Here is a 20,095-nt window from a genome sequence, read left to right on the forward strand (position 1 = left end):
AGAGTCTCAGGAAAAGGAAGTCGAGCCGAAGAATCCGAAGGGAAACAAAAGAAAGCAGGAAAAGAAAAATCATTCATTATCATGTCACGTCAATCGAAAAACAATCTAATGACTGCACATGATTTCTATCTCAAATACTAGAAGGACCAAATACTAGGAAGGACCAGCCTGCCAAAGGGGCAAAAACAAGCCGGAAAATCACTCCGCCGCCCCCACACATGGCAGCAATTTCACATGGAAGTGGTTGAAAAGTTTGCGGCGAAACGTTTATTATGCATTAGCTATGCTTAAACGGTTAAATCAACTGTAAATCCCTCCTCCCCCCCCCACAACAAGGTCAGTCTGGGGGGCCGATGGGCGGTCAACTGCACAAGTCAAGTGTGAACTGTGTGTGGGTCGATGAGTGTGATTTGATAAATCACTACGATACCACTATTCGAGTAGGTTCGTGTGTAGGCAGTTGTTTATCGAAAACTAAGATGCCGTGGTGCGTAGGCTTTTCCAGTTGATTTCGACTTGGGAGTGAGGAGTAGTGAGTTTCAGTTTACTTTGGACCAAGTTTATTTCAGTTTTGGTTGCCTTAGCAGCGGAGTGGCTTTAGTTTAACGAACAACTCTTCTAGAAATTAAAGTCTAGACACATTCGAGAGACAGAAAAGTTTGTCTTGCTATAAAATTCACTTCAGTAGACATATTTGTATTCTATATATTTGATTAAAATGAGCATGTAAGTGAATAGATCCAAGAACCTTTTAATCTTAAGGTGGGCCATTAATACTCATTCACGGATGGAACCACAATTAAAGTCTGAATTTTTAAAACTAGCTACTCTTTGTTATCAATTCTAATTTTTAGATCCGGGGCAGACAATAATGTGTTTGTGTACCAGTATCCCCTGCTACCGCCGCCCCTCATCAAGTACAATTTAATCTACCATCTGGCCTGCACACGATCCCAGGATGTGAGCTTGCCACAGGTGGTGGAGGTGGACCCTCTCAAGAAAGCGAGTCAGCCTAGCGTGCCGGATCGCGGGAAGAAACCTGCGAGCCGCCTGACTTACCACACTCCCTACTCCGCCAGCTCCACTGAATCGGAAGTAGAACCAGAGCTGGAGGAGCAGAAGTACCGTTGGAACTCGCCACGCCTGATGATCCTCTGCGAGGATGGAGACATCAACTGTGCGCTCTACTACCTCTTAGAGTCACTACACGATCCCTTTGCCGCCAACTCGGTAGCCGTTCTCTTCTTGCAGGAATCATTACTAAGTGAGTTCATTGACCGACTGGAGGACCGGCTTGAGCCCCTTAACGAGCAGATCACCAGCCATCCGGCTTTCATTCACACACTAGAGCGACTGAAGGAGCTACAGCCCAAGGTGATAATGGGAAATCCCCGGTCGGTCCCCGCAGATGCCAGTCCCAGGTTCGTCTTCGACCTGAACCAACGATTCCTGGGCGAGGGACCCACCGGAGTGATCACCCTGCACACTTTTCGGACGATGAAAGAGGCCATCGAGTTGCAGGCAAAGGAGCAGGTGCCCTTCACATCGGTGAGCATCTGGAACGAGAAGCTGGGAGCTGCCTATGAGCTGGTGGCAAGGCTGAAGCCCCAGATATTTTTGCTGAACTGCTTTTACGTGAACCTGGATCCGATTGGGCTCCCCTTTGCCTGTCGCGTTAGCACCTCCAAGATCTCGGATGGCTACCACTACGAGTCCTTGACCTTCAAGGAGAAATGGAAGGTGGTCGTCCACCCTATTGGAACTATCTGGGGAAAAATAGCTTGGGACGCGGAACGCAACTTCTGACCTGGCCCCCAACTATATTAGCAATTCAAAGCTCCAAGCTCCAATTCAAAGTCGCTGCCAATTCAAATTATTAGTCAATGATCTGGGTGGCTGCTAATTGAGTTTTCGCAGGGGCAACTCAATTTGCAATTTAATTGCCAAAATAAGACGGCCCATCCCCCGGAGTCTTGGCCTATAATTTTCCGGGGAAACTCAAGACCTCTCTCCGTGCGAATAATCAATGGAAATTGTGGGCGGCGTTCTGTGTCGCTTTGTATTCTGAAATTAAAAATTCCTTTGGCGGAGTAATTCACCTAACGTGCCAATAATTTCAAAAATTTTCCTTGCCTCTCATCCTGCCACCGGAGCGGAGGCACAAAGGCAACAAAGAAGGTTCGTGCTGGCAACAAAATGTTGAGTCTGCCAGGCAGATGGGTGGAGGCTCGTGGGTGGTTTCAGGTGGAATTCTGAAAATGCCATAATTACTCTACTTGCTGCCTACTAGCAGATGGACGTGGAAGTGGGTTGTTGGTAGTGGGAAGGCGGTCATATTAGTGGCACATTTCGGCTTGTTGGTTGGCCAAATAATACGAGAATGGCTCTTGAATGAAGGGCGGGGATCGTGGGGATTGTAACTTTATAATGTACTTCCGTTTGCTTTCATTCACATGGCGGCGGAATATCAAAATATTTGACATTTGCATAAATAACAGGCGCAGCAACGGAGATCTCCGGCCAGTTGAAAGGCAAATAAGCTCGGTTCTTTACTGGCACGTCCCTCCCTGTCCTCCGTTCTACCGGCCCGACACGCCCACATATCATGCCTGGAATTGGGCAAATTTTAAAAAGCACCACATGCCACCACCGAGTAGATGGGAAACGGGAGAAATATGCAACGCGGGTAGCGAAAACAAAACCGTGGAATTTTTGCCCACCAGCCGGTGTCCGGAGATCGGAGTGGGGATTGGGGAATGGGGAGTTCGGAGTGTGGGTCCGATGGCTAAGGGCAAATAAGATTTGCGTGGAATCCGGCTGTATTTCGGCCAGGAACGAAGGGCGGCCGACTGTTGTGGTAGCATGCCTGAAAAGCACGACGGGCTCACTAAATAAACAAATTCATAAACAAACAAGAGCCCAGAATGAGGGAGTTTGCTTAGAGCCAGTTTTGATACCCTGATAAAGAGATTTGACGTAAAAGAATCATTGAATGTAAGGGCAAAAAAGTTAAGAGGAGTTCATGCACTTTTTTTTTACTTAAAACTAAGTATTAAATACCCAATTCTCCAAAACATTGTATAATAGTCTATAACTTTTATCAAGCACATTATACAAAGTTCACAAAAAAAGTTTAAATAAAAAATATATAAGGAAAGTGTAAGGAATATAAAATATATGAAAGATGTTGATTAAATAATACTATCCTTAGAGCATTTGTATGTATGTGTATGCATTTTTACACAATCTGTCTGAATAATAAATTGCATTCTAAACGTACGTGCTAATTGTATTAAAATATGCATTAGAAATGAGTTTTTTTTGTATCACATAGTAAAATCAAATTAATATGGCCAACATATAAGTTAGCAGTTACCTCAAGTAAGAGCATATCACACCACAAAAAAATGTATATATGGAAAAAGAAAAACAAGGAGGAAAAACCCCAGAGCGAAATGAAGTTTATTTATCCAGCGAATGGGCAAAAATTAGACGCGGCTGCATGCAAATTGGCAATTAGGAAATCCTTTATTTTATGAATTTTTCGCCAGAGTGCCGATTTCATTTTCTTCATGTTGGCTCGTTGGCTGCCTCGCCGGCTGGTTTGGGTTTCAAATGCAAATAAATGATTCCACATCCACATCAACATCTAACACAGACCGGGCTCGACTGCCACTTCCATCACACGGCGTTGAAGCCCCATTTAGGGCTTTTATTTGGATGTGTATGGGCTTCGAGTGGGTGGATGGGATAAGGGGTTTCATTTTTCACGCTTTTATTTGGCATTTTATTTTGGTAACGTATTTAATTTCATTGCAGGTTCTTGCCCGGGGTAATATCCACCGTATGAATGGAAATGAATTTTCCTGGCTGGGCAGAAGCTTGGCTGGGGCTGGGCTGAGAAAGGATAACTTGTTAAAGTTTTAAAGGCAAGCCATATGCAAACGGCTCTAATTAAGTGTTATAAGAGAGAATCGAATAGGATTTTTATGGCAAAGATACCACCTTAAATTCTGTAACCAGAGACTTAATGAGTTCCTAAGAGGTTCGATTCGCTTCTTCGTTCAAATATCGAAATATACTCCGCACGTATGTTTTTATTTCCCTCCATTTTTATTCCTGCGAGTATCTCACTGCAAAGCAATAACTGACTGGCCAGAATGAAAAGCGGATATCTCTCGAAAAATAAATCCACAAGCGATAAATTCTGGCGTGCGGAAAACTCTTGGCGTTGGCTTGGGAAACGCTTACTTGACTTCAATTCCATTCGGCTTGGCGTGGGAAATTGCAAAGGTGAGGGTCGGGAAAAAAATTCAACTGAAAATCTGGGCAAACAACGAAAAACCAAAACAGAACCAACGAGGAGCACAGTGAAAATCTTAGTTGAGTTGAAAGATTACATCCTGTTTGGAAGGGATGTGGAACGGAAACCCTAACTAAAAGTCAATTCCCAAATCAGGACTGCCAAATAACTGGGAAAGTAGCTTATTTCAATCGAACATTGGGCGGGCCGGTCCGTCTGGACGATTTGGGTTTTTGTTAAATTGTTAAAATCCTTTTATTTTAACGACTTTAAACTTTGTCATTGTCTATTTGGATCGTTTTCGTCACGAATTGCTCCCTTTTTGGCCCGTTTGTTTGGCATTGTTTCATGCAAGTTTGATTTTCAAATCAACTGCAGGTTGCCTCTACCTTAATCCTGTCCGTTGTCCCCTTGGTCCTTGTGCTCCTGTCCCCTGTTCCCACTTAGTTTTTGTTGCTGTTGCCCCATTCAGTTGTCAAAATAAAAACCTGGCAACCTGTTGCCACGGAGGATTACTCGTGCGTTGAATGCTTCCCTACCAAGGACCTCCCTCTTCCTGCCCCATGCCATGCCCATAGTGAAGGAAAAGTTTTCGCTTTGATATTTGATTTCAGTACTGGCCTGCAATGGCTGGAGCCACCGAAACGGAAAAAGGTTCAAATTACCGCGAGTTTTTAGTCGGTTTCGTTTTCGGTCCCGTACATTTCGTCCTTCTGTTGTGATTTCTCCTTTTTTTGTTGCCTAGTGTGGTGAGCACTTTACTCTTCGGATTTGACTTTTATGCCATGCTAGTATAAGTTTTGGCCCACTCACGAGATTCAAGGTTTTAAGGCTATTCTGCGGGTTAACAATCAATGAAGGCTTTGCGTGGGTGATTTTTTAAAAATTCTCTAGAGAAACTAAACTAACAAAGTGAATTTTAAATTTACGTTAAATAAATAAAAGGCTTAAAACTTTAAAAATACTTTAAAGTTATTGGCCACAGACAAGATAGAATAATGTAATTGAAAAAAAATTTAAAACAAGAAGAAATTCAAAATTACATAAAAGTGGGTCATGTGTTAAAAAAACCTGAAGCTTTAATACATTTTTCCTTTGCAGAATCGCTTTTATTTCTTAGCAAAAACTCTACTAATGCATTTCTTTTTAAATGCCTTCAGTATTTTCTTTTAAGCGCTTTGAACTCTTCGACCTGCCTTAAATATCGATTTAATTAATTTGAAAACCGCTTGTGCTGATTAAATATTAACAGAGCTGACGTATTTACGTTGAATGTCGAGTATGTCGAGTGTGCCGAGGGTATCGAGGCCCTTTGGCGGGGCTCCGGTGGTTCTGGTTGGGTACAGAATATCGTATGACAGCCATTAGGAATATTGATTTCCATATCGCAACATTAACCGTCGTCAGAAGGCAACAAAAAGTCGCATTCCATAGCTGCAAAAAAAAAGGAAGCTCAGACAGGACCTGCACACACACACTCTCGCGTCTAAATACGCTGACGTAATGTGAAAATTATGCGTTGTAATTTGCGCCAGAAGAAGGAAACGGAAAAGCGGAAGACGACGCACTCAAACAAAAAGAGGGGGCGGGGCCAGGGCGGAAGAAATGGAAGAGGAACGAAAACAAACTCAAAAAAAACACGCAGGATATGTATATCAAAGACGAAGATATAGGCGGACGAACAGACGCATTTACATATGCTTCACAGGGTCGGTGTGTGTGTGTCGGTATGCAGATGTGGACATGAAAAATTGGAACACTTTAACAGTCAAAGCAGATTCACAGTTCCTATCTACCATTTCCCCAGGTTTTTTTTCTTCGCACCACCCCAATCCCTTGTTGCTTTAGGTCTTGTTGTTTTTTGGCACTTTTTCACCATCGCCCTCTTCATCACAGTTTTTTTATTTGGTCGCAGCTCGAAAGGAAGTTGTAAAAATAAAACATAGCACGTTTGCAAGTCCCAAAACAGAAAAAAGCCCTAGAGGATTTCCAACAGGGGTTCCGACATAACGATACCCGGTACTTGTACAAGGTAAGTTGGTCTCAAAAAAATAGTCCAACTATGACAACCTACTAGTTTTATCAAATCAAATTTATAAGAAAAATAATTTTAATGTATTATTTTTTCTCTGGAAGGGAATCTTTTAGCTAAGGAACATCACTTCCTGTTTCCTGCTTCCCGTAAAACAAACATCCATGTAGGGACAGTGGGTGGATGGAACATGGAAGGAGGGAGGCGGAGGCCCGGAGGCGAAGAAAAATAACTACATGAAAATTTGTGGTCGCTGAAGAATGTGGCAGGCGAATACCGCCCGCTGCCATGGGAGAAGCTCAAATTTGCGGGCACTAAACGTGGCATGTGGCGAACTCAGCATCTCGGCATTAGAGCCATCGCAATTGGAGGCACCAACCTGCGTGTGTAAATGCTACGAAATAAATTTGTGTCGCCTTGCAACGTTGGCAAAAAAAGAAATGGAAATAAAAGTGTGTAACAACGCCAGAAACAAGCAGATGACGGGGCAGAAGCAAAGCCTCATAAATGTTTACACCTTGTCTGGGTAGAAAATCAGGAGCTGGAGGTGGTTGGGTGCCGGGTGAGCGGCCCACGCATAAAACGTGTCAATGACGAAGGTGCCAGGAGGGGGCAGGTGGAGATGCTGGTGGCAAAACGCTGCTGATAAACGTCGTTCTAATAATGATAATGGCTGACGTTGCATCCTGTTGCACAGTGGAACGGAAGTGTGTTGGTCCATAGAAGCTAATGAACTCAGTGAGGGGTATCCTTCTCCAAGAGGTGAACTCAAGCTGGTAATTTATGGTATTTAACTTGCAAGAGACCTAATTTTGTAGCTAAAGTGGTGTAATTTTAATAAAAATTTGAAGATATAATAATCTTTATTAATCTTTTTCAATACAAGATAAGCACCCATAAGGATGTATACCCATACGCACCACTTATAAGATTATTTTTGTTTATTTGATATATTTTTTGTTCCAAAGGATATTTTTTTGTTTATCTAAGAACCATAAATTGTTAAATAAACTTTTCCAAATCTTTTACTGCTTTAACCCACTGTATATTTCTTATTTTTTCCCCATTTTTTTCAGCACACATTTGTATCATTGTTTTTTTCACCCTACACTTGGACTTGTTTTTTCCAACTTTCTGGTATTATGTGTCCTACGAGATACAATGGACAGCGAAAGACATTTAAAATTTTCGTCGAGCTGAGTACATAATTTGTTTAATGGTGATTTATTGTCTGGATGCTGGCGCCTCAGTCTAACAAATTGTAAAATTTTGCAAATTCTTTTTCTTTCCTTCTCTGGCCAGGATAAATGTGCATTATTCTTTTTGCCCCACATTCAACGATATATATATAAATCTAACTTTTTCTGCTGGGTATTCCTTTCACTTGCCTCGCGTTTTTGTACTGGACTTTTCAATTGGCTTGCTTTCGCCTAGTTTGCCGCAAGTTTGGATAATTTTTTATTTGAGATTTTTTATTGTTCAGGTTGTTGGCAAAGTTTCCTTTTTTTGCGTTTCATATTTCGGGCACTTTTATGGTTGCCTATACATTTAATTAAAATAGTTTTTGCAATCACTTAATGAGCTTAACTAATTTCCACTTTGTTCGACAGCTGAATATGTTGCAACATTGTTATGTTGGCATCTCATAAACCTAATGAGTTTGCCTCATTAATGGAAAATTTTAAATTATGCATATTTTTTTTGGATAGTTTCCAGACATACATAGTTGCAAATGGAATTTATAGCCAATCTTATTGTGAATAACGTCATAATTTAAATGCTTTTTTATTGGAGTTATATAAAAATTTAATTTTCTAGTGCGACAGAAAAAATAATGCTATTTATGGTAAACAAAAAATAAACATTTAATGAAGGGGTTTTGTAATTTTTACCTACTTATAGAAAAAAATAAAAAAAAAATTAAAAAAATTATGCATATTTGAATTAAATTTGCAATTAAAGCAATGGCAACAGCTTGAAAATGAATTTTTGGTATCGCGGTGTCGGAGCGTACAGAAAATGAAATTAATATTAAACAATGCGTGACATTTTTTGCAACAAAGCCAAGGCATACAAAAAAAAGAAACAGAATCTGTGGAAAGAGTCAGAGGCTACGTGGCACAAACAACCGCACCTCGTTAAAATTGTATGCCGAAATGGCTGCATATATGTGGCCAAAACAAACAGCCAACAAGAAGCCATTCCCAAAAAGTTAAACAAGCTGGCAAGGCAAAAAGCACAGGAGGACAAATAAAGCAAAATGAACCAAAACAAATTCAAGAGAGAATTAAAAATTCAATTCAGCAAAGCCTTCGGGTGAACGCTATTTTTTATTAAGCCGAAAAAAATGTTCCCCTGATATAGGGTCTCATTCGTAGCCTCTTTAATTATAAAACTGGGGATATTGGTAAAAGGATATGCATAATTCGAATTTGTTCGGATATAAATATTAATCAACGCCACATATGTCGAGGCTCAAATGCTAACCGCTCACCCAGCACTAAATGTGTGACAAATGAAATATTTAAATACGTTTCAGACCCACAAACATTTTGACGTTTTTCGCACTGACAAAGTGCCGCAAAAAGTTGCAAATTGTGGTTATTGTGGGAGACAACACAAAAGCCCGAAAAAGACGAATAATTTTATATAAAGCGAGCCCCCAACTCGATGACTTGCAGTGGGGAATACTCCTCTGTTAAAGTTTTAAATTTACAAAAAAGTTTTTTCCACCCACCATGGCATTTGCAAAAAACTTACACATCATTATCGTCATGGCGATGGCAATGATGAACATCAGGGACAGTGTCCTTTTTTTTGCAACAGCATTTGAAACGGAAGTGATTTCATCAAATATTCATATTAACTAATTGGATTTGATGCCAGTTTGCACATTTCTGTACGTCCTTCGGAGCGGATATTGCCTCTCGATCTCATCAGGCCTGCCTTCCGACTGGCATAGTCATAATTTAATACAGTGCTTATTTTAAATTAAAAATGTATTTTTACTCCTGCCATTTCCAATTAACAGAGTTTACAGGACGAAGGGTATGCATAGCATGTTTGGATAGTTTGAGTTTGAAATGCTTACCTGAAAAGAAATAATTAAATATTAAATAATGTTGGGGGAAGATATTAATGATTTTATAAGAAATTGTAATTTTTATTTATGTTTTATTAAAACAACTTAAGTCTGAAAACAAACAAAACACTTCTTTTAATTACAATGTCTACAAAGACGCCATGAAAACTTGTAAGAAACTTTCCATATTTCTACAAGAAGCTCAAAGGCTTGTTCGGCTAATCAAACTACTGTGTCCCCCCACTGTTTTGATAAACTCACTGCGAGTCCAACTTGAATTCCCCAGCCTTTTCATTAGCATTCAAGGCGAGCCACGTTTTCCCAGTAGAAGCGATGAATAAAATAACAAACATGGCAAGCGGCAAAGAAAAATAAACCCTGAAAAGACGCTCGCTCGGGTTGGGGAAAAAACAACGCGAAAATGTGTCAGTTAAAGTGGCGTATACACAACATGTGGGCGAAAGCAATGAACTCGGTGCAAAAACTTGGCTCGGCTCTTCACTGAGCCAAACTCTTTTGGGCCAAATGCAGGCTCCTCGCGCTTTTTCAGCCCCCCAACTTCCCAACCGCCAAGCCGTTTCCATTACTTGCACGCGCCAAAATAAAAGGAGCGAAGAAAACGTGGCAAATATTACGAAATATTAAAAAAAGGGGAGAAAAATATAGAAAATTCTGGGCTGTGCCAGTGGCAGCAGAAACAGAAACCAGACCAAAAGAAGATGAAGTGGCGGGACTGTAAAGGAGGCAACAAAATAGCATAGAAAATTAATAATCGCGCAATTTTTGCGCCAGTAAACAATGAGAAAGTCTTGGCTCGTTAGTTTCCTCATTATTCTGAATTTTCATCTTGCTCCATATACCTCCATCCTGCCATCCTTTGGCCCTGCCTTTGTGCCCAGCCCTGCCTTTTGCAGTTGCAGCCAAAGTCCTGAAAAAGTCCTCCTGGAAAGGACAAAACGCAACGAGCTTCGGCAAACGGAATGGCGGCAAGAGAGCCTTGAGGTTCGGTCTGCTCTGATTTTGTTTTTTTTTTGTTGCAGACCGGGCTGGCTGAGACAACTGTCTGACAAGATGAAGAACGCGATTTCACCGGGAAAATAATAATGAAAAATGCGATTTAATATCATTTTTCATAGCAACAAATTTTGCCAAGCCCAACCTTCTTGGCGCCTTACTTTCGTGGCTCAAAGTGGAGTGCAAATGAAGTGTTGTAGCGCAAAAAGTTGCGAACCCCTAATGGATTTCAGTTGTCTCATACTTTTAAGCTGCAAACTCTTAAAAAAAGAATTTAATATATTTCAAGATAAATTAAAATTTAATAGCAGTTTACAGAGATATTCCTTTTTATATAAAAAGACCTCTTTTCAGGTAAGTAAGTAAACTGCAATCAACTGAAATCATGCCGTGAATGGCTGATAAAAAAATGGCTGAAATGAATGGCTGATAAAAAAAATGTTGCCTACTTATGAGCTGAATGGACGGAATTTCGCAAACTGCAATCAAAGGAGCATCTGGCATGGACTCTTTGACACAAGAGAAACCCAAATAAAACAAATTTAAACGATACTGACTGTGAAACAGATGAAAGCAACAGCAATTCCCAACGAAGCTGCTGACCAACCACTGGACGACCGAAAACAGGGAAACAAAATCAAATTACAAGCAAGCAAAAAATAAAACTGCTCGGAAAAAGGGCAACAAGTTTTCCTGGGTGTCGACTCGATTTTGCATTTGCAAGCCAGTGGACGCGGCGACACCGAAACGACAACTAAATTATTAATGCACAATGAACTTGAAGCGAGCTCCAGCCCGGAGAAGCGGCAAGCCAGAAAATATGGCTGGCACAAAAAAAAATACCAAATTATATAGTATGTGTGTGTCGGTATGAGCGAATGAGAATGCAAATGACATTAACTTGGCCGAGAGTAGGGCAAGGACAAGGGCAACTGCGGCGTTAAAGTAACCAAACAAAGTGTGGAAAAAATGTATAATACGTGGACAAATTGCGTAGAGGACAGCTGGTCCTGTGGCCCATTTTGTCCTTTACCGTTTTCCCGTTCGCTTTGTTGTTTCTCCTGTCCTTTCATTTTGCATTTTAAATGAACATTTGGTTTTTGGCCGTATATCTTCTCTGCTTTTCATGTTTTTTTTTTTTCATTTTGATATGCATTAAAACTTATTTATATAATTTTTCATGGGAATTTCACCTTTTGAAGTTTGGATATGAAATGCGTAATGATTTTTTCATTGCTGTTAAATAAACAATTGAGCTGGAGTGGTTGACAGGGGCATCCGGCGGCAGGTGGGGTCGGCTGGCAGTTTGTTGACGAAACTTTTCCAACTGGGGATGATACCGGAGGGCCTAACAACCTCTCATTTATTATACACCCGGAGCACCCAAAGTCGCTTGCGTGTATGGGACTAATCAAATTCTGTCATTTAATTTGGGCAACTTACAGGGCATAAAGGTTAAATGCTTCTAATGCGAAGTGCCGAAGGGCCGCAAAAACCTTTCGGGGTGACCATTAGGATCCCTCCTTTATTTATGGAGGAAAAGAGTCAATTTAATTGCGGAAATAATCGTATATCTTGGCAAATGTTTCCTAAATATATGTTTTGTTGGAAATGGTCGTTGAATTTTTAAATTTATGAGCAAGATGAACAGTTTTTTGTCGCATAAATTTAACAAACATATCATTGAATGATAATCAAAAACAGAAACCTGTAAGCATAGTATTCATTCCGATGCCCATGGTCTATTTCATTAAATTAATTGATTAATTTCCATTTAATCAAAACCGCATAGACCGCAAAGTTATACCAACTCGATTCGCAATCGGCTTAACTTTTTTTAATTTTCAACGTGATGAGGTCCTTTTTTGCAAAGTCACTTCATCTCCATATGGAAGACTGGGGGGAGGATTGGCTCACCTTTGTGTGATTTTTCAATAAATTCCGATGCTCCGCAGGAAGGCAAGATATCCAAAACACGTGACAGATTTGCTTGGATTACATACGCATTACGCACATACACTGAATGGGACACACACGCACACCCACTGGGCACAAAAGGACACGGCAGCACGACACACACCAGCGTGTGTGGGTCTGTGAGAATATCTGTGGATTAACTTTTTCCACCGGAGACGCACAATTCAATGCGGTTTCTGTTATTGTTGTTATTATTGCTTGTTATGGCTGGTACTTGTTGTTGCATTTACCACTATATTATCCTTGAGGTGGCGCGGCAAAAAGTGACTGGATGCACTACGACACTCTCGGGGTTCTAACCGGGCCAATTTGGCGGTCACTGTAGCTCGCAGGCACTCAATCACCGATTAATTGAAGCGTTCACAGCACGGTACACGACAATGCCCAGAGTCACTGTTACAGTTTGGGTCACAGTCACAGTTTCAGTCACAATGGCGGCAGTAACGACATCGACTCAGCGTCAGGCACAACTGAAGCCCACGACAACGGCATTCGAAGTGGCGACGGGTGATGGCAGCGGCCACGACGGCCCCAAAACAGCTCCACGGCTCACACGGGTCCGTCCGTGGGAAAAGCCGAGCACTCGGTTCGGAAAATTCCGTCCCTGGCGAAGAGAGAGCTGCCGCTTAAGAGAGGCCCGTTGAGTGGGAGTGCCGGCGGACCTGCGCCGTAATGCCCTACACCAACGGACTCTTCCAGTGCCTTACTTTACGGCCCGGTCCCAAAACTTGTCCCAAACCAAACAGCAACAGCTGTTCCGCACACAAAAAAGCTGTCCTCGTTGTCGGCTTTTCGCTGACGCACTCTCTTTTCAGTGCTCCCAGGACACAAGGATATATGTATTTATGTGTGGCGTGTCTTAGGTCAGAAACGTCGGAATCCGCAAGTAGGCTAATGAGGGAGGGGCGAGGGCCTGGCTAAAGTGGAGGAGGGCTTTGGTGGGCTGCCGAGAACCGCCGCCTCCCCCGGTGTTGGCAGAATTTTTAATTATGATAAATGCCCATTCATAAAAATGAGTGGCATACATTTGCGTTGCGTGTTTATTTTTATATTTCGTATATTTGGTATATTCTGCATAATTATTATTGCTATTATTATTTCTTTCATTTTACTGCCCCACTGTCTCCATGGCTCATCTTTTTGTTCCTTTTTTGTTGGGTCTGTGTCAGTAATTTGTTAGCTCCGTCTTTGGGGGTCCGGCTTCCCCGCCCCCAGGATGTTTTGCTCCTGACAGCCCAAGATTTATGCGACTGCAGTTTGGTGGCGATTGGTGGCATTGCTAAGTGGCGGTGCGGTAAGAGGAAAGAGCGGCGGGGTGGGACATGGCCTCAGGACATGGGTGTGGTGGGTGCTGGCTGATGATCGACTGCCGGCTGCAGGTGTTGATGGCCCAGATGTGCCTCAATCACCATCAGCGTCAGTTAATAAAATCAGAGCACGACGTTTGATGAATGGTTGCGATTTTTGCAACTGACGCTTCCGAGAGCGAATCTTTAGCAATCTATTAGCAAACATTGAAAGACAATTGCAATAGGATGGGATAGAGCCTATAGTTTATGTAATTTGTTATATAATGGCTGTTAAAACAATAAATAATGGTATTCCATACTCACAATCACACAGAGAGTTCCCAAGGACCCTACAGCTTGGGTCAAAAGCCTTTTCAAAGGTGTTTCCATTTATTTTCCTGATAAAGAAAATCACAGGTCTGTAATATACTTTATTTTAATGTCCTACCATGTCCTGACACTCGACAAAAACCAAATTGACCAAAGTTAATTTAACCACTGTAAACACACAGCCCTGACTCGAAAGCACTCGAATCTGGCCACCACTGAAGAAAGTGCAAAAAAGAAGTCCTGGGCGGGATGAAAGTGGAGGTGGCAAAAGACACAAGGGCCGCCCTCTGAGAGGGGGTGGATGGTGCAACACACGGATACGTACTGTAGTGAAAATCAATTGGAACGCCAACAAACGCTTCAATCAATTTTACTTTGGCAAACATTGAGTGCAAAATAAATCACAGCATCGACTCGAGACGATGGTGGATGCCTTGCCCGGAGATCCTGTAGCCAGGATTCCGGATTCTCGCAAGGAGCGGCCACTGAAGCGGGGTGTTCCGGCTACCCACGGAGCACATCCTTGTGTTTATCTTATTTATGCAAAGCTGTGGCAAACACCAACAATAACACACCGCAGTGTTCTGGGGCTGGGGGTATGGAGCTAAAAAATGAATCAAATCAATGAAATGCGGGGAGAAGTTACCTCTCTTCTGGTGAGGAAGAGAAAGAGGGGGGCAGTGCAAAAAACTGCAACAAGCCGATTGGCAATATGGGACTCTGTGTCTGTGTGAGTGTGCAAGGACATCATGCTACTTGGAGGCACATCAAACATCTCAAACGAAATGAATAATTTATGGACGCAGAGGAGACGCAGGGCGCAGGACGAAGGACGGGGTGTCTGACGCGAAATCCCACTGCAGAGATACAAGCACGCACACAAGTACAAATACGCATTAGAGGACACATTCGAGCCATTCATGGATTTCAGTGCGATTTCAATGCAGTCCACAATATAAAATGCCAATGCCAGTGCGAAATGTAAATGGCAACCTGAAGTGCCCGGGGTTCCTTTGCATTTATTTTCATTTCTTTAGCATAATTCCCTCAAAAAGAAATTCATTTCGAGAACCCATCCAGGGCAAACAGAGCGGCAAGTGTCAGACTCTGGAATGCATTGCCAAATTCTCGTATTAAGGCGAACCATTTCGGTGTGTCAAATGCGATTATCGCGCTATCAAAATATTCAGGATCCGAGTCGGCAGTCGCCTATCTCCCTCCCGTATAAAATGACAAAGTTTTTCAAAATAAATGACTGCAGAAAACTTTGCTAATCTGAGTGAGAATACAAGTGAGTGTGGTGGGTGCACACCTCGTCATGAATATTCCTGACAGAGCCCAGGACAGTTGACATTGATGTTGGTTAGACCGCACAGAAATTCGTCAATTTTTTAAATGCCTGGTAGAGAAGCAGAATGGTTCGGCAGAACCACTGTCTCGTGGAAAATATTAATTTAACTTTGCGCATTTGCCGAGCAATGACACTTGCCGGGAACCTGTGACAGCCACAATGCGTCGCCATACTGGCCACAAACAGGGGCAACTGCTGGCAGGATACCAGGCCGTATACTACACACCATCACCAAAAATCCTCCATTTGTTGTCTATTTGCCTATGCGAAATTTGATGCGCTGTTTGCGTCTGTGGTGGTGTGGTCGCTGTTGTTCTGTGCTCTCATTATCGTAAATTTTTATGCTAAATACATTTTGCTGTCGGCCCCAAAAAATACAACCACCAAATCCGAAAGCGACAAGAAATCCGAGGTCTGTTTATCCACAAACAACGACTCTGCCATACTCTCTGGGCTTGGTATGGGATGTTCTTCGGAAAAAAAACGTATTGTATTTGTTATTCCTTATTCTGTATACTTGCTAGTGTAATAATATTATTTATTTACTAGTGTACTATTATTATTGGGAATACATGACTTCATATTTTAATTTCAGACAATCTGGTGGTACTCTTAGCCCAAACAGATTCTTAGAACATTACAAATTTTGGCTTTCTGTAATGAGACCTTCTTGGTGCTCCAGGAGATGTGTTTTTCATAGGTCGAAGGACAATAAAGTGCCGCATTTAGAACAGCTGTCACCAAAGGCTAGGGACACGTCCAAGGGCCAAAAAAACAATTTGAGACCCAGGAGAAGCCCAGAAAAATTGAACCATTTTAAGATGCTCCTTAAAAGCTCAAGCTGGAAAACCGCCTGCCTTTCCGATGCTTCATGAAACGTTGGACCACCCGATTTAGATCCACGGAAGAGGGTTTACCAGTTTGCTCTAAAATCATTGATCTTATACAATTTAGTAGGAACGCGGCGCCATTGTAGAGATAACAAATAATGAATCGGGCTCGCTGCTCATAGTCCTGGTGATCTTTAAACCTTAGCAAATGGTGCAGTGATGTCAGCATTATCATTTTATTATCCATTACGGAGGTGCCGAGAACAGCGAACGATTCCATGCCCAACTTTAAGAGCTTGATGCTTCGGTAGCGCTCCTGGCATAGGTGCTGCTCCCGTTCCAAGTGATACTGGAAGGATTCAAGGTTTCCCAAGTTTTTTTGATTGTTTTCACAGACTTTCAAGTCCCCACAAATGGAATTTCTCAGAATTTGTATGCTCTGTTCGGTTGCCCTACGAACATTTCCAATCTCAACCAGCTGATGATCCAAATTAAGACTGTCGATGCGAAGAGTGCGGATGTCAGGTTGTGTGTAATCTTCAGCAAGTTTCATCTCATAAACATTTTCAGGGCACGAGGGCAAAATTATTCCTAAACGGTTTTGAAGTTTATTAACACGACGCTTTAAAAAATTGAGTTCCTCAAAAATATCAAGGAGCTTAGTCTTCCTTGGTGTTGTTTGGACTGAAGACTCCTCTGACAAATCTTCCGCCAGATACAAATCACTCAACTCACATGGGTCTACCTTCTGCGTTATATTAACAGGCACTCTTTTAATATACTTTGGTTCCTCAGAAATCAATAGAGGCTTTTCTTTCTTCGGTAGTCCTATAGCATGGCAATTAGCCTGCGTTGATTTCCAACTGATTGTTGAGCCGCTTTTCATGATATGCAAAGTGCAAAATCGATAGAAATATATTAGGAAATATAACAAATTGTATAACGAAGTGTACAGTTTCTAGAAGGAGTTTTGGCTTCTGTCGTGTCAAAGGTTTTGATTGAAAATTCAAAATGTTTTAGAATCTAGAAAAAAATGCAGAAACAACTGTCTAATCATGGAAATTAAATGGAATATGAATTCGTATTCTCTAGAATAAGTCAGAAGAAGTCATAAAAAACATTACTCACACTCTGAGGCTTTATTAATTCATGGATTGAATATTTATGATAAGTTTAATGACTCACAAAACTTTCTTGCTAAAAAGATTAAACTAAAAAAATTATATTTCCTAAAAAATTCCCTAAATAATCTCAGCATTGGATGAGACTGACGATTATAAATAAATATAATAAATAAATTTATAAATAATAAATTCATTTTTAATATATGTATAAATATTAGGGCAGTCTACGTCGTGTGAGTTAAAGAGAAGTTTAAAAATTCTACAAAATTAAAATTATAAATCGACTTAGTAATGAGTTTTCTGATTAGTTGGCCCTGATAAATTTATTACCTTAAAATGTACATTATTTAAAATGTTTCTATCATTCTAGATTCTAAAAAAATCTTTCAAACCGTTCGAAAAAATTGCTTAAAAATTTTCTGCTAAAATTAAAAAAAAAAACTAGAAATAGAAAGTAAAAAAAGTATACAAATTTAAAATGAATTTTATGGGCGTTATTTTTACGGTCATCCTTATTCTGGCATTGGCCCATGCCTATGACGTTAGTCACAATTATATAAATGGCAGAGCATCGACCAAGGAAGCAGAAGAAAGTCTGGAAGACCACAACCGTCTGAGGGCCATCCATGGATGCCCGGCTCTAAAATTATCTGAGAGTCTTAGCGAAGGCTGTGCTTCATATGCAATAGTAAGAAACATTTTGCACAATTTTTAATTTTCGGTAATATTTTGTTTTTGGTCATAGGAATTGGCAAAGATTAATACATTGAAACACTCGGACGGCGATTACGGCGAAAATTTGTGCGTTAGATCCGACAGTCCTAACAAATGTACTCAGGACTGGTATGATGAAATCAAAGACTACGATTTTAGCAATCCTGGGTTTAGTTCGAAAACTGGACACTTTACTGCTCTGGTTTGGAAGTCTTCGGAAGAAATGGGTTATGGTCAAGCCGTAAACGGCAGCCTTACCTTCGTGGTGGTAAGGTATACTCCAGCTGGAAATGTGATGGGCAAGTTTGAGGAGAACGTTCCGAGGTAAGTACAACAGTTAATTAATTTTTTTTTTTAATTTTAAATTTTTTTTAATTGTAGTAAGACTGGGGCTATCATGATTGATGTGCGAATAGGTGCAATGGCCTTAATTTTTTTCCTAACGCACATTTTTTAATAGGCCTGGTAGAGTCATGTTCCCCCAGTAATCCTTTTCATATTGTAATCAAAATGCTGAAACCGGACGACCGCAATGTAAAAAAAAAAAACAATTTGTTAAAATTGAATCCAAATCCAAAACTATCTGAGTTTGTACTAAGCCCATTATTTTATAAGCAAATTAAAATACATATATATTAATATATATATAATTAAAGTTTTTTATAACTAAGTGGTGGGCATAGAGTTTACGAAAATCTTGTATAAGTCATAAATACCAAGGATTATGGGTTTTATTTAGCTGCCAGGTAAATTTATTTCTAATGAAAATCGGTAGTCTGACTAAACAACATGGGATTTCATAAGTGATGTTTAGATTTGGAGCTTCTTTTTTTCGGTAATTGTAACACGTTCATTCAAACAAAAGATGTGCCAACTATCTACAATAATTTTGCCATTCAGGAACCCGGACGATTATCTATAAACTATTGTCTATGATATGTCGAGCTCCGCATTATCTATTAAGCTTGACTTCCTTTTTTCGACCATGGATGAATTTCGCTCTATGAAGGACATTAGCGTCTGGTGCCGATCGGGATAATAGAGACGGTCGTCAAGGCTATGAATTCTCGTATGCATGACATCAATAAGGTTCATGGCGCCATTTTTCAGATTAAAGACCACCTGACAGGCCAGCTTCTTGCTTTCCTTGAACTGTTTAAAGGTGATCAGCCTTTCCATGTTATATTTCAATCCGCAGTGCTCCTCCATGTCGAAGGTGATGGAATAGTTCACATTCTTGAGGTCGCTATTGAGTTTCCGATGGTTTATAGCCCGAAAGCGTTGGAGGCACAGAGTCTGCTCCTTTTCTAAGTTGCGTTGGAAGCAGTCGAGCTTCCCAAACACACCCTGTATGCTATTGGCAGAGCACATACTCTGGCCGAGAGCGTTCTTTAGATGCGTAATGCCAAGATTGCTAGCCCCTGCAACCTGTCCTAGTTGGGCCTGCTGATGAATCAACTTTTGGTTGTTGCGCTGCAGGTCCTGGATTTCGGGATGGGTATCTAGTTTCATCGTCTCCAACCCAATATCACTACAGGGATCGATATCAGGACATTTGGGCACGTACAGGCGGAATTTCTCGTTCAGGTGGCTTACTCGGAGCTTCAAGCCGCTCAACTCATTCTGTATTTCGTCCAACTTAACCCATCTAGGCGTTCCCCGATCTGAGGATTCTTCTTTATCCGGCGTCATCTCTTCAAGAACAGAATGTTCGTCTACGTCGCAGTGGAACACTTCATTGTTTACCCTTATCTTTTGCTTTTCCTTTTTCTTTGCAAGGAATTTCGACACCTTTACCTCGATGACGGGAACCGGGTTTTCTTGTGGCGGCAGTCCTGCTGCTCTGCAAGGTGGTGAACCCTCGGGAAAGTCTGCATCCATAGTTCAATAACTGTAAATCCAATTGAGTAGGTATGAAAAAATTTTAAAAATGTATAGGAAAATTATAGAAATTCAAAAATTATTGTGTTTGTGTTTTGGAGTCAGTCCTATTTTGTTTTAACTGGTAAGTCAAAGATGACTCTTTTTTAAGTAGTTTATTTAGTGTTT

General features: G+C 41.0%; 3 protein-coding genes across 4 annotated transcripts; 2 read left to right on the plus strand and 1 right to left on the minus strand.

The window, feature by feature from the left end:
- Positions 1–576: 576 nt before the first annotated feature.
- LOC108127887 (uncharacterized) lies at positions 577–2,094 on the plus strand. 2 transcript variants are annotated; one of them, XM_017245200.3, is made up of 2 exons: positions 577–726; positions 855–2,094. In XM_017245200.3, the coding sequence occupies exons 1-2, from the start codon at positions 719–721 to the stop codon at positions 1,804–1,806; spliced, it is 960 nt and encodes a 319-aa protein (XP_017100689.2). In that variant the 5' UTR covers positions 577–718; the 3' UTR covers positions 1,807–2,094. The 2 variants fall into 2 exon arrangements, with proteins under 2 accessions (XP_017100689.2, XP_070137844.1); XM_070281743.1 differs by lacking the exon at positions 577–726 and adding an exon at positions 773–804.
- A 15,576-nt stretch (positions 2,095–17,670) lies between these two features.
- LOC108127909 (Golgi-associated plant pathogenesis-related protein 1) lies at positions 17,671–18,685 on the plus strand. The gene is made up of 3 exons (XM_070281253.1): positions 17,671–18,020; positions 18,078–18,370; positions 18,428–18,685. Exons 1-3 carry the CDS (start codon positions 17,811–17,813, stop codon positions 18,501–18,503), a joined length of 579 nt encoding a protein of 192 aa, XP_070137354.1. The 5' UTR covers positions 17,671–17,810; the 3' UTR covers positions 18,504–18,685.
- A 291-nt stretch (positions 18,686–18,976) lies between these two features.
- LOC138926473 (uncharacterized) lies at positions 18,977–19,927 on the minus strand. The gene has a single exon (XM_070280689.1). The coding sequence runs from the start codon at positions 19,925–19,927 to the stop codon at positions 18,977–18,979; it is 951 nt and encodes a 316-aa protein (XP_070136790.1).
- Positions 19,928–20,095: the final 168 nt, after the last annotated feature.

This window comes from Drosophila bipectinata, chromosome 3R (genome assembly GCF_030179905.1).
Source record: "Drosophila bipectinata strain 14024-0381.07 chromosome 3R, DbipHiC1v2, whole genome shotgun sequence".
NCBI classification, from domain to species: Eukaryota; Metazoa; Arthropoda; class Insecta; order Diptera; family Drosophilidae; genus Drosophila; species Drosophila bipectinata.

Coding starts and splice junctions, on each gene's coding strand:
- LOC108127909 (XM_070281253.1), top strand. CDS start 17,811: ATGAATTTTATGGGCGTTATTTTTACGGTCATCCTTATTCTGGCATTG. Junction 18,021..18,077: donor GCTGTGCTTCATATGCAATA/GTAAGAAACATT, acceptor TTTTGGTCATAG/GAATTGGCAAAGATTAATAC. Junction 18,371..18,427: donor TTTGAGGAGAACGTTCCGAG/GTAAGTACAACA, acceptor TTTTAATTGTAG/TAAGACTGGGGCTATCATGA.
- LOC138926473 (XM_070280689.1), bottom strand. CDS start 19,927: ATGGATGCAGACTTTCCCGAGGGTTCACCACCTTGCAGAGCAGCAGGA.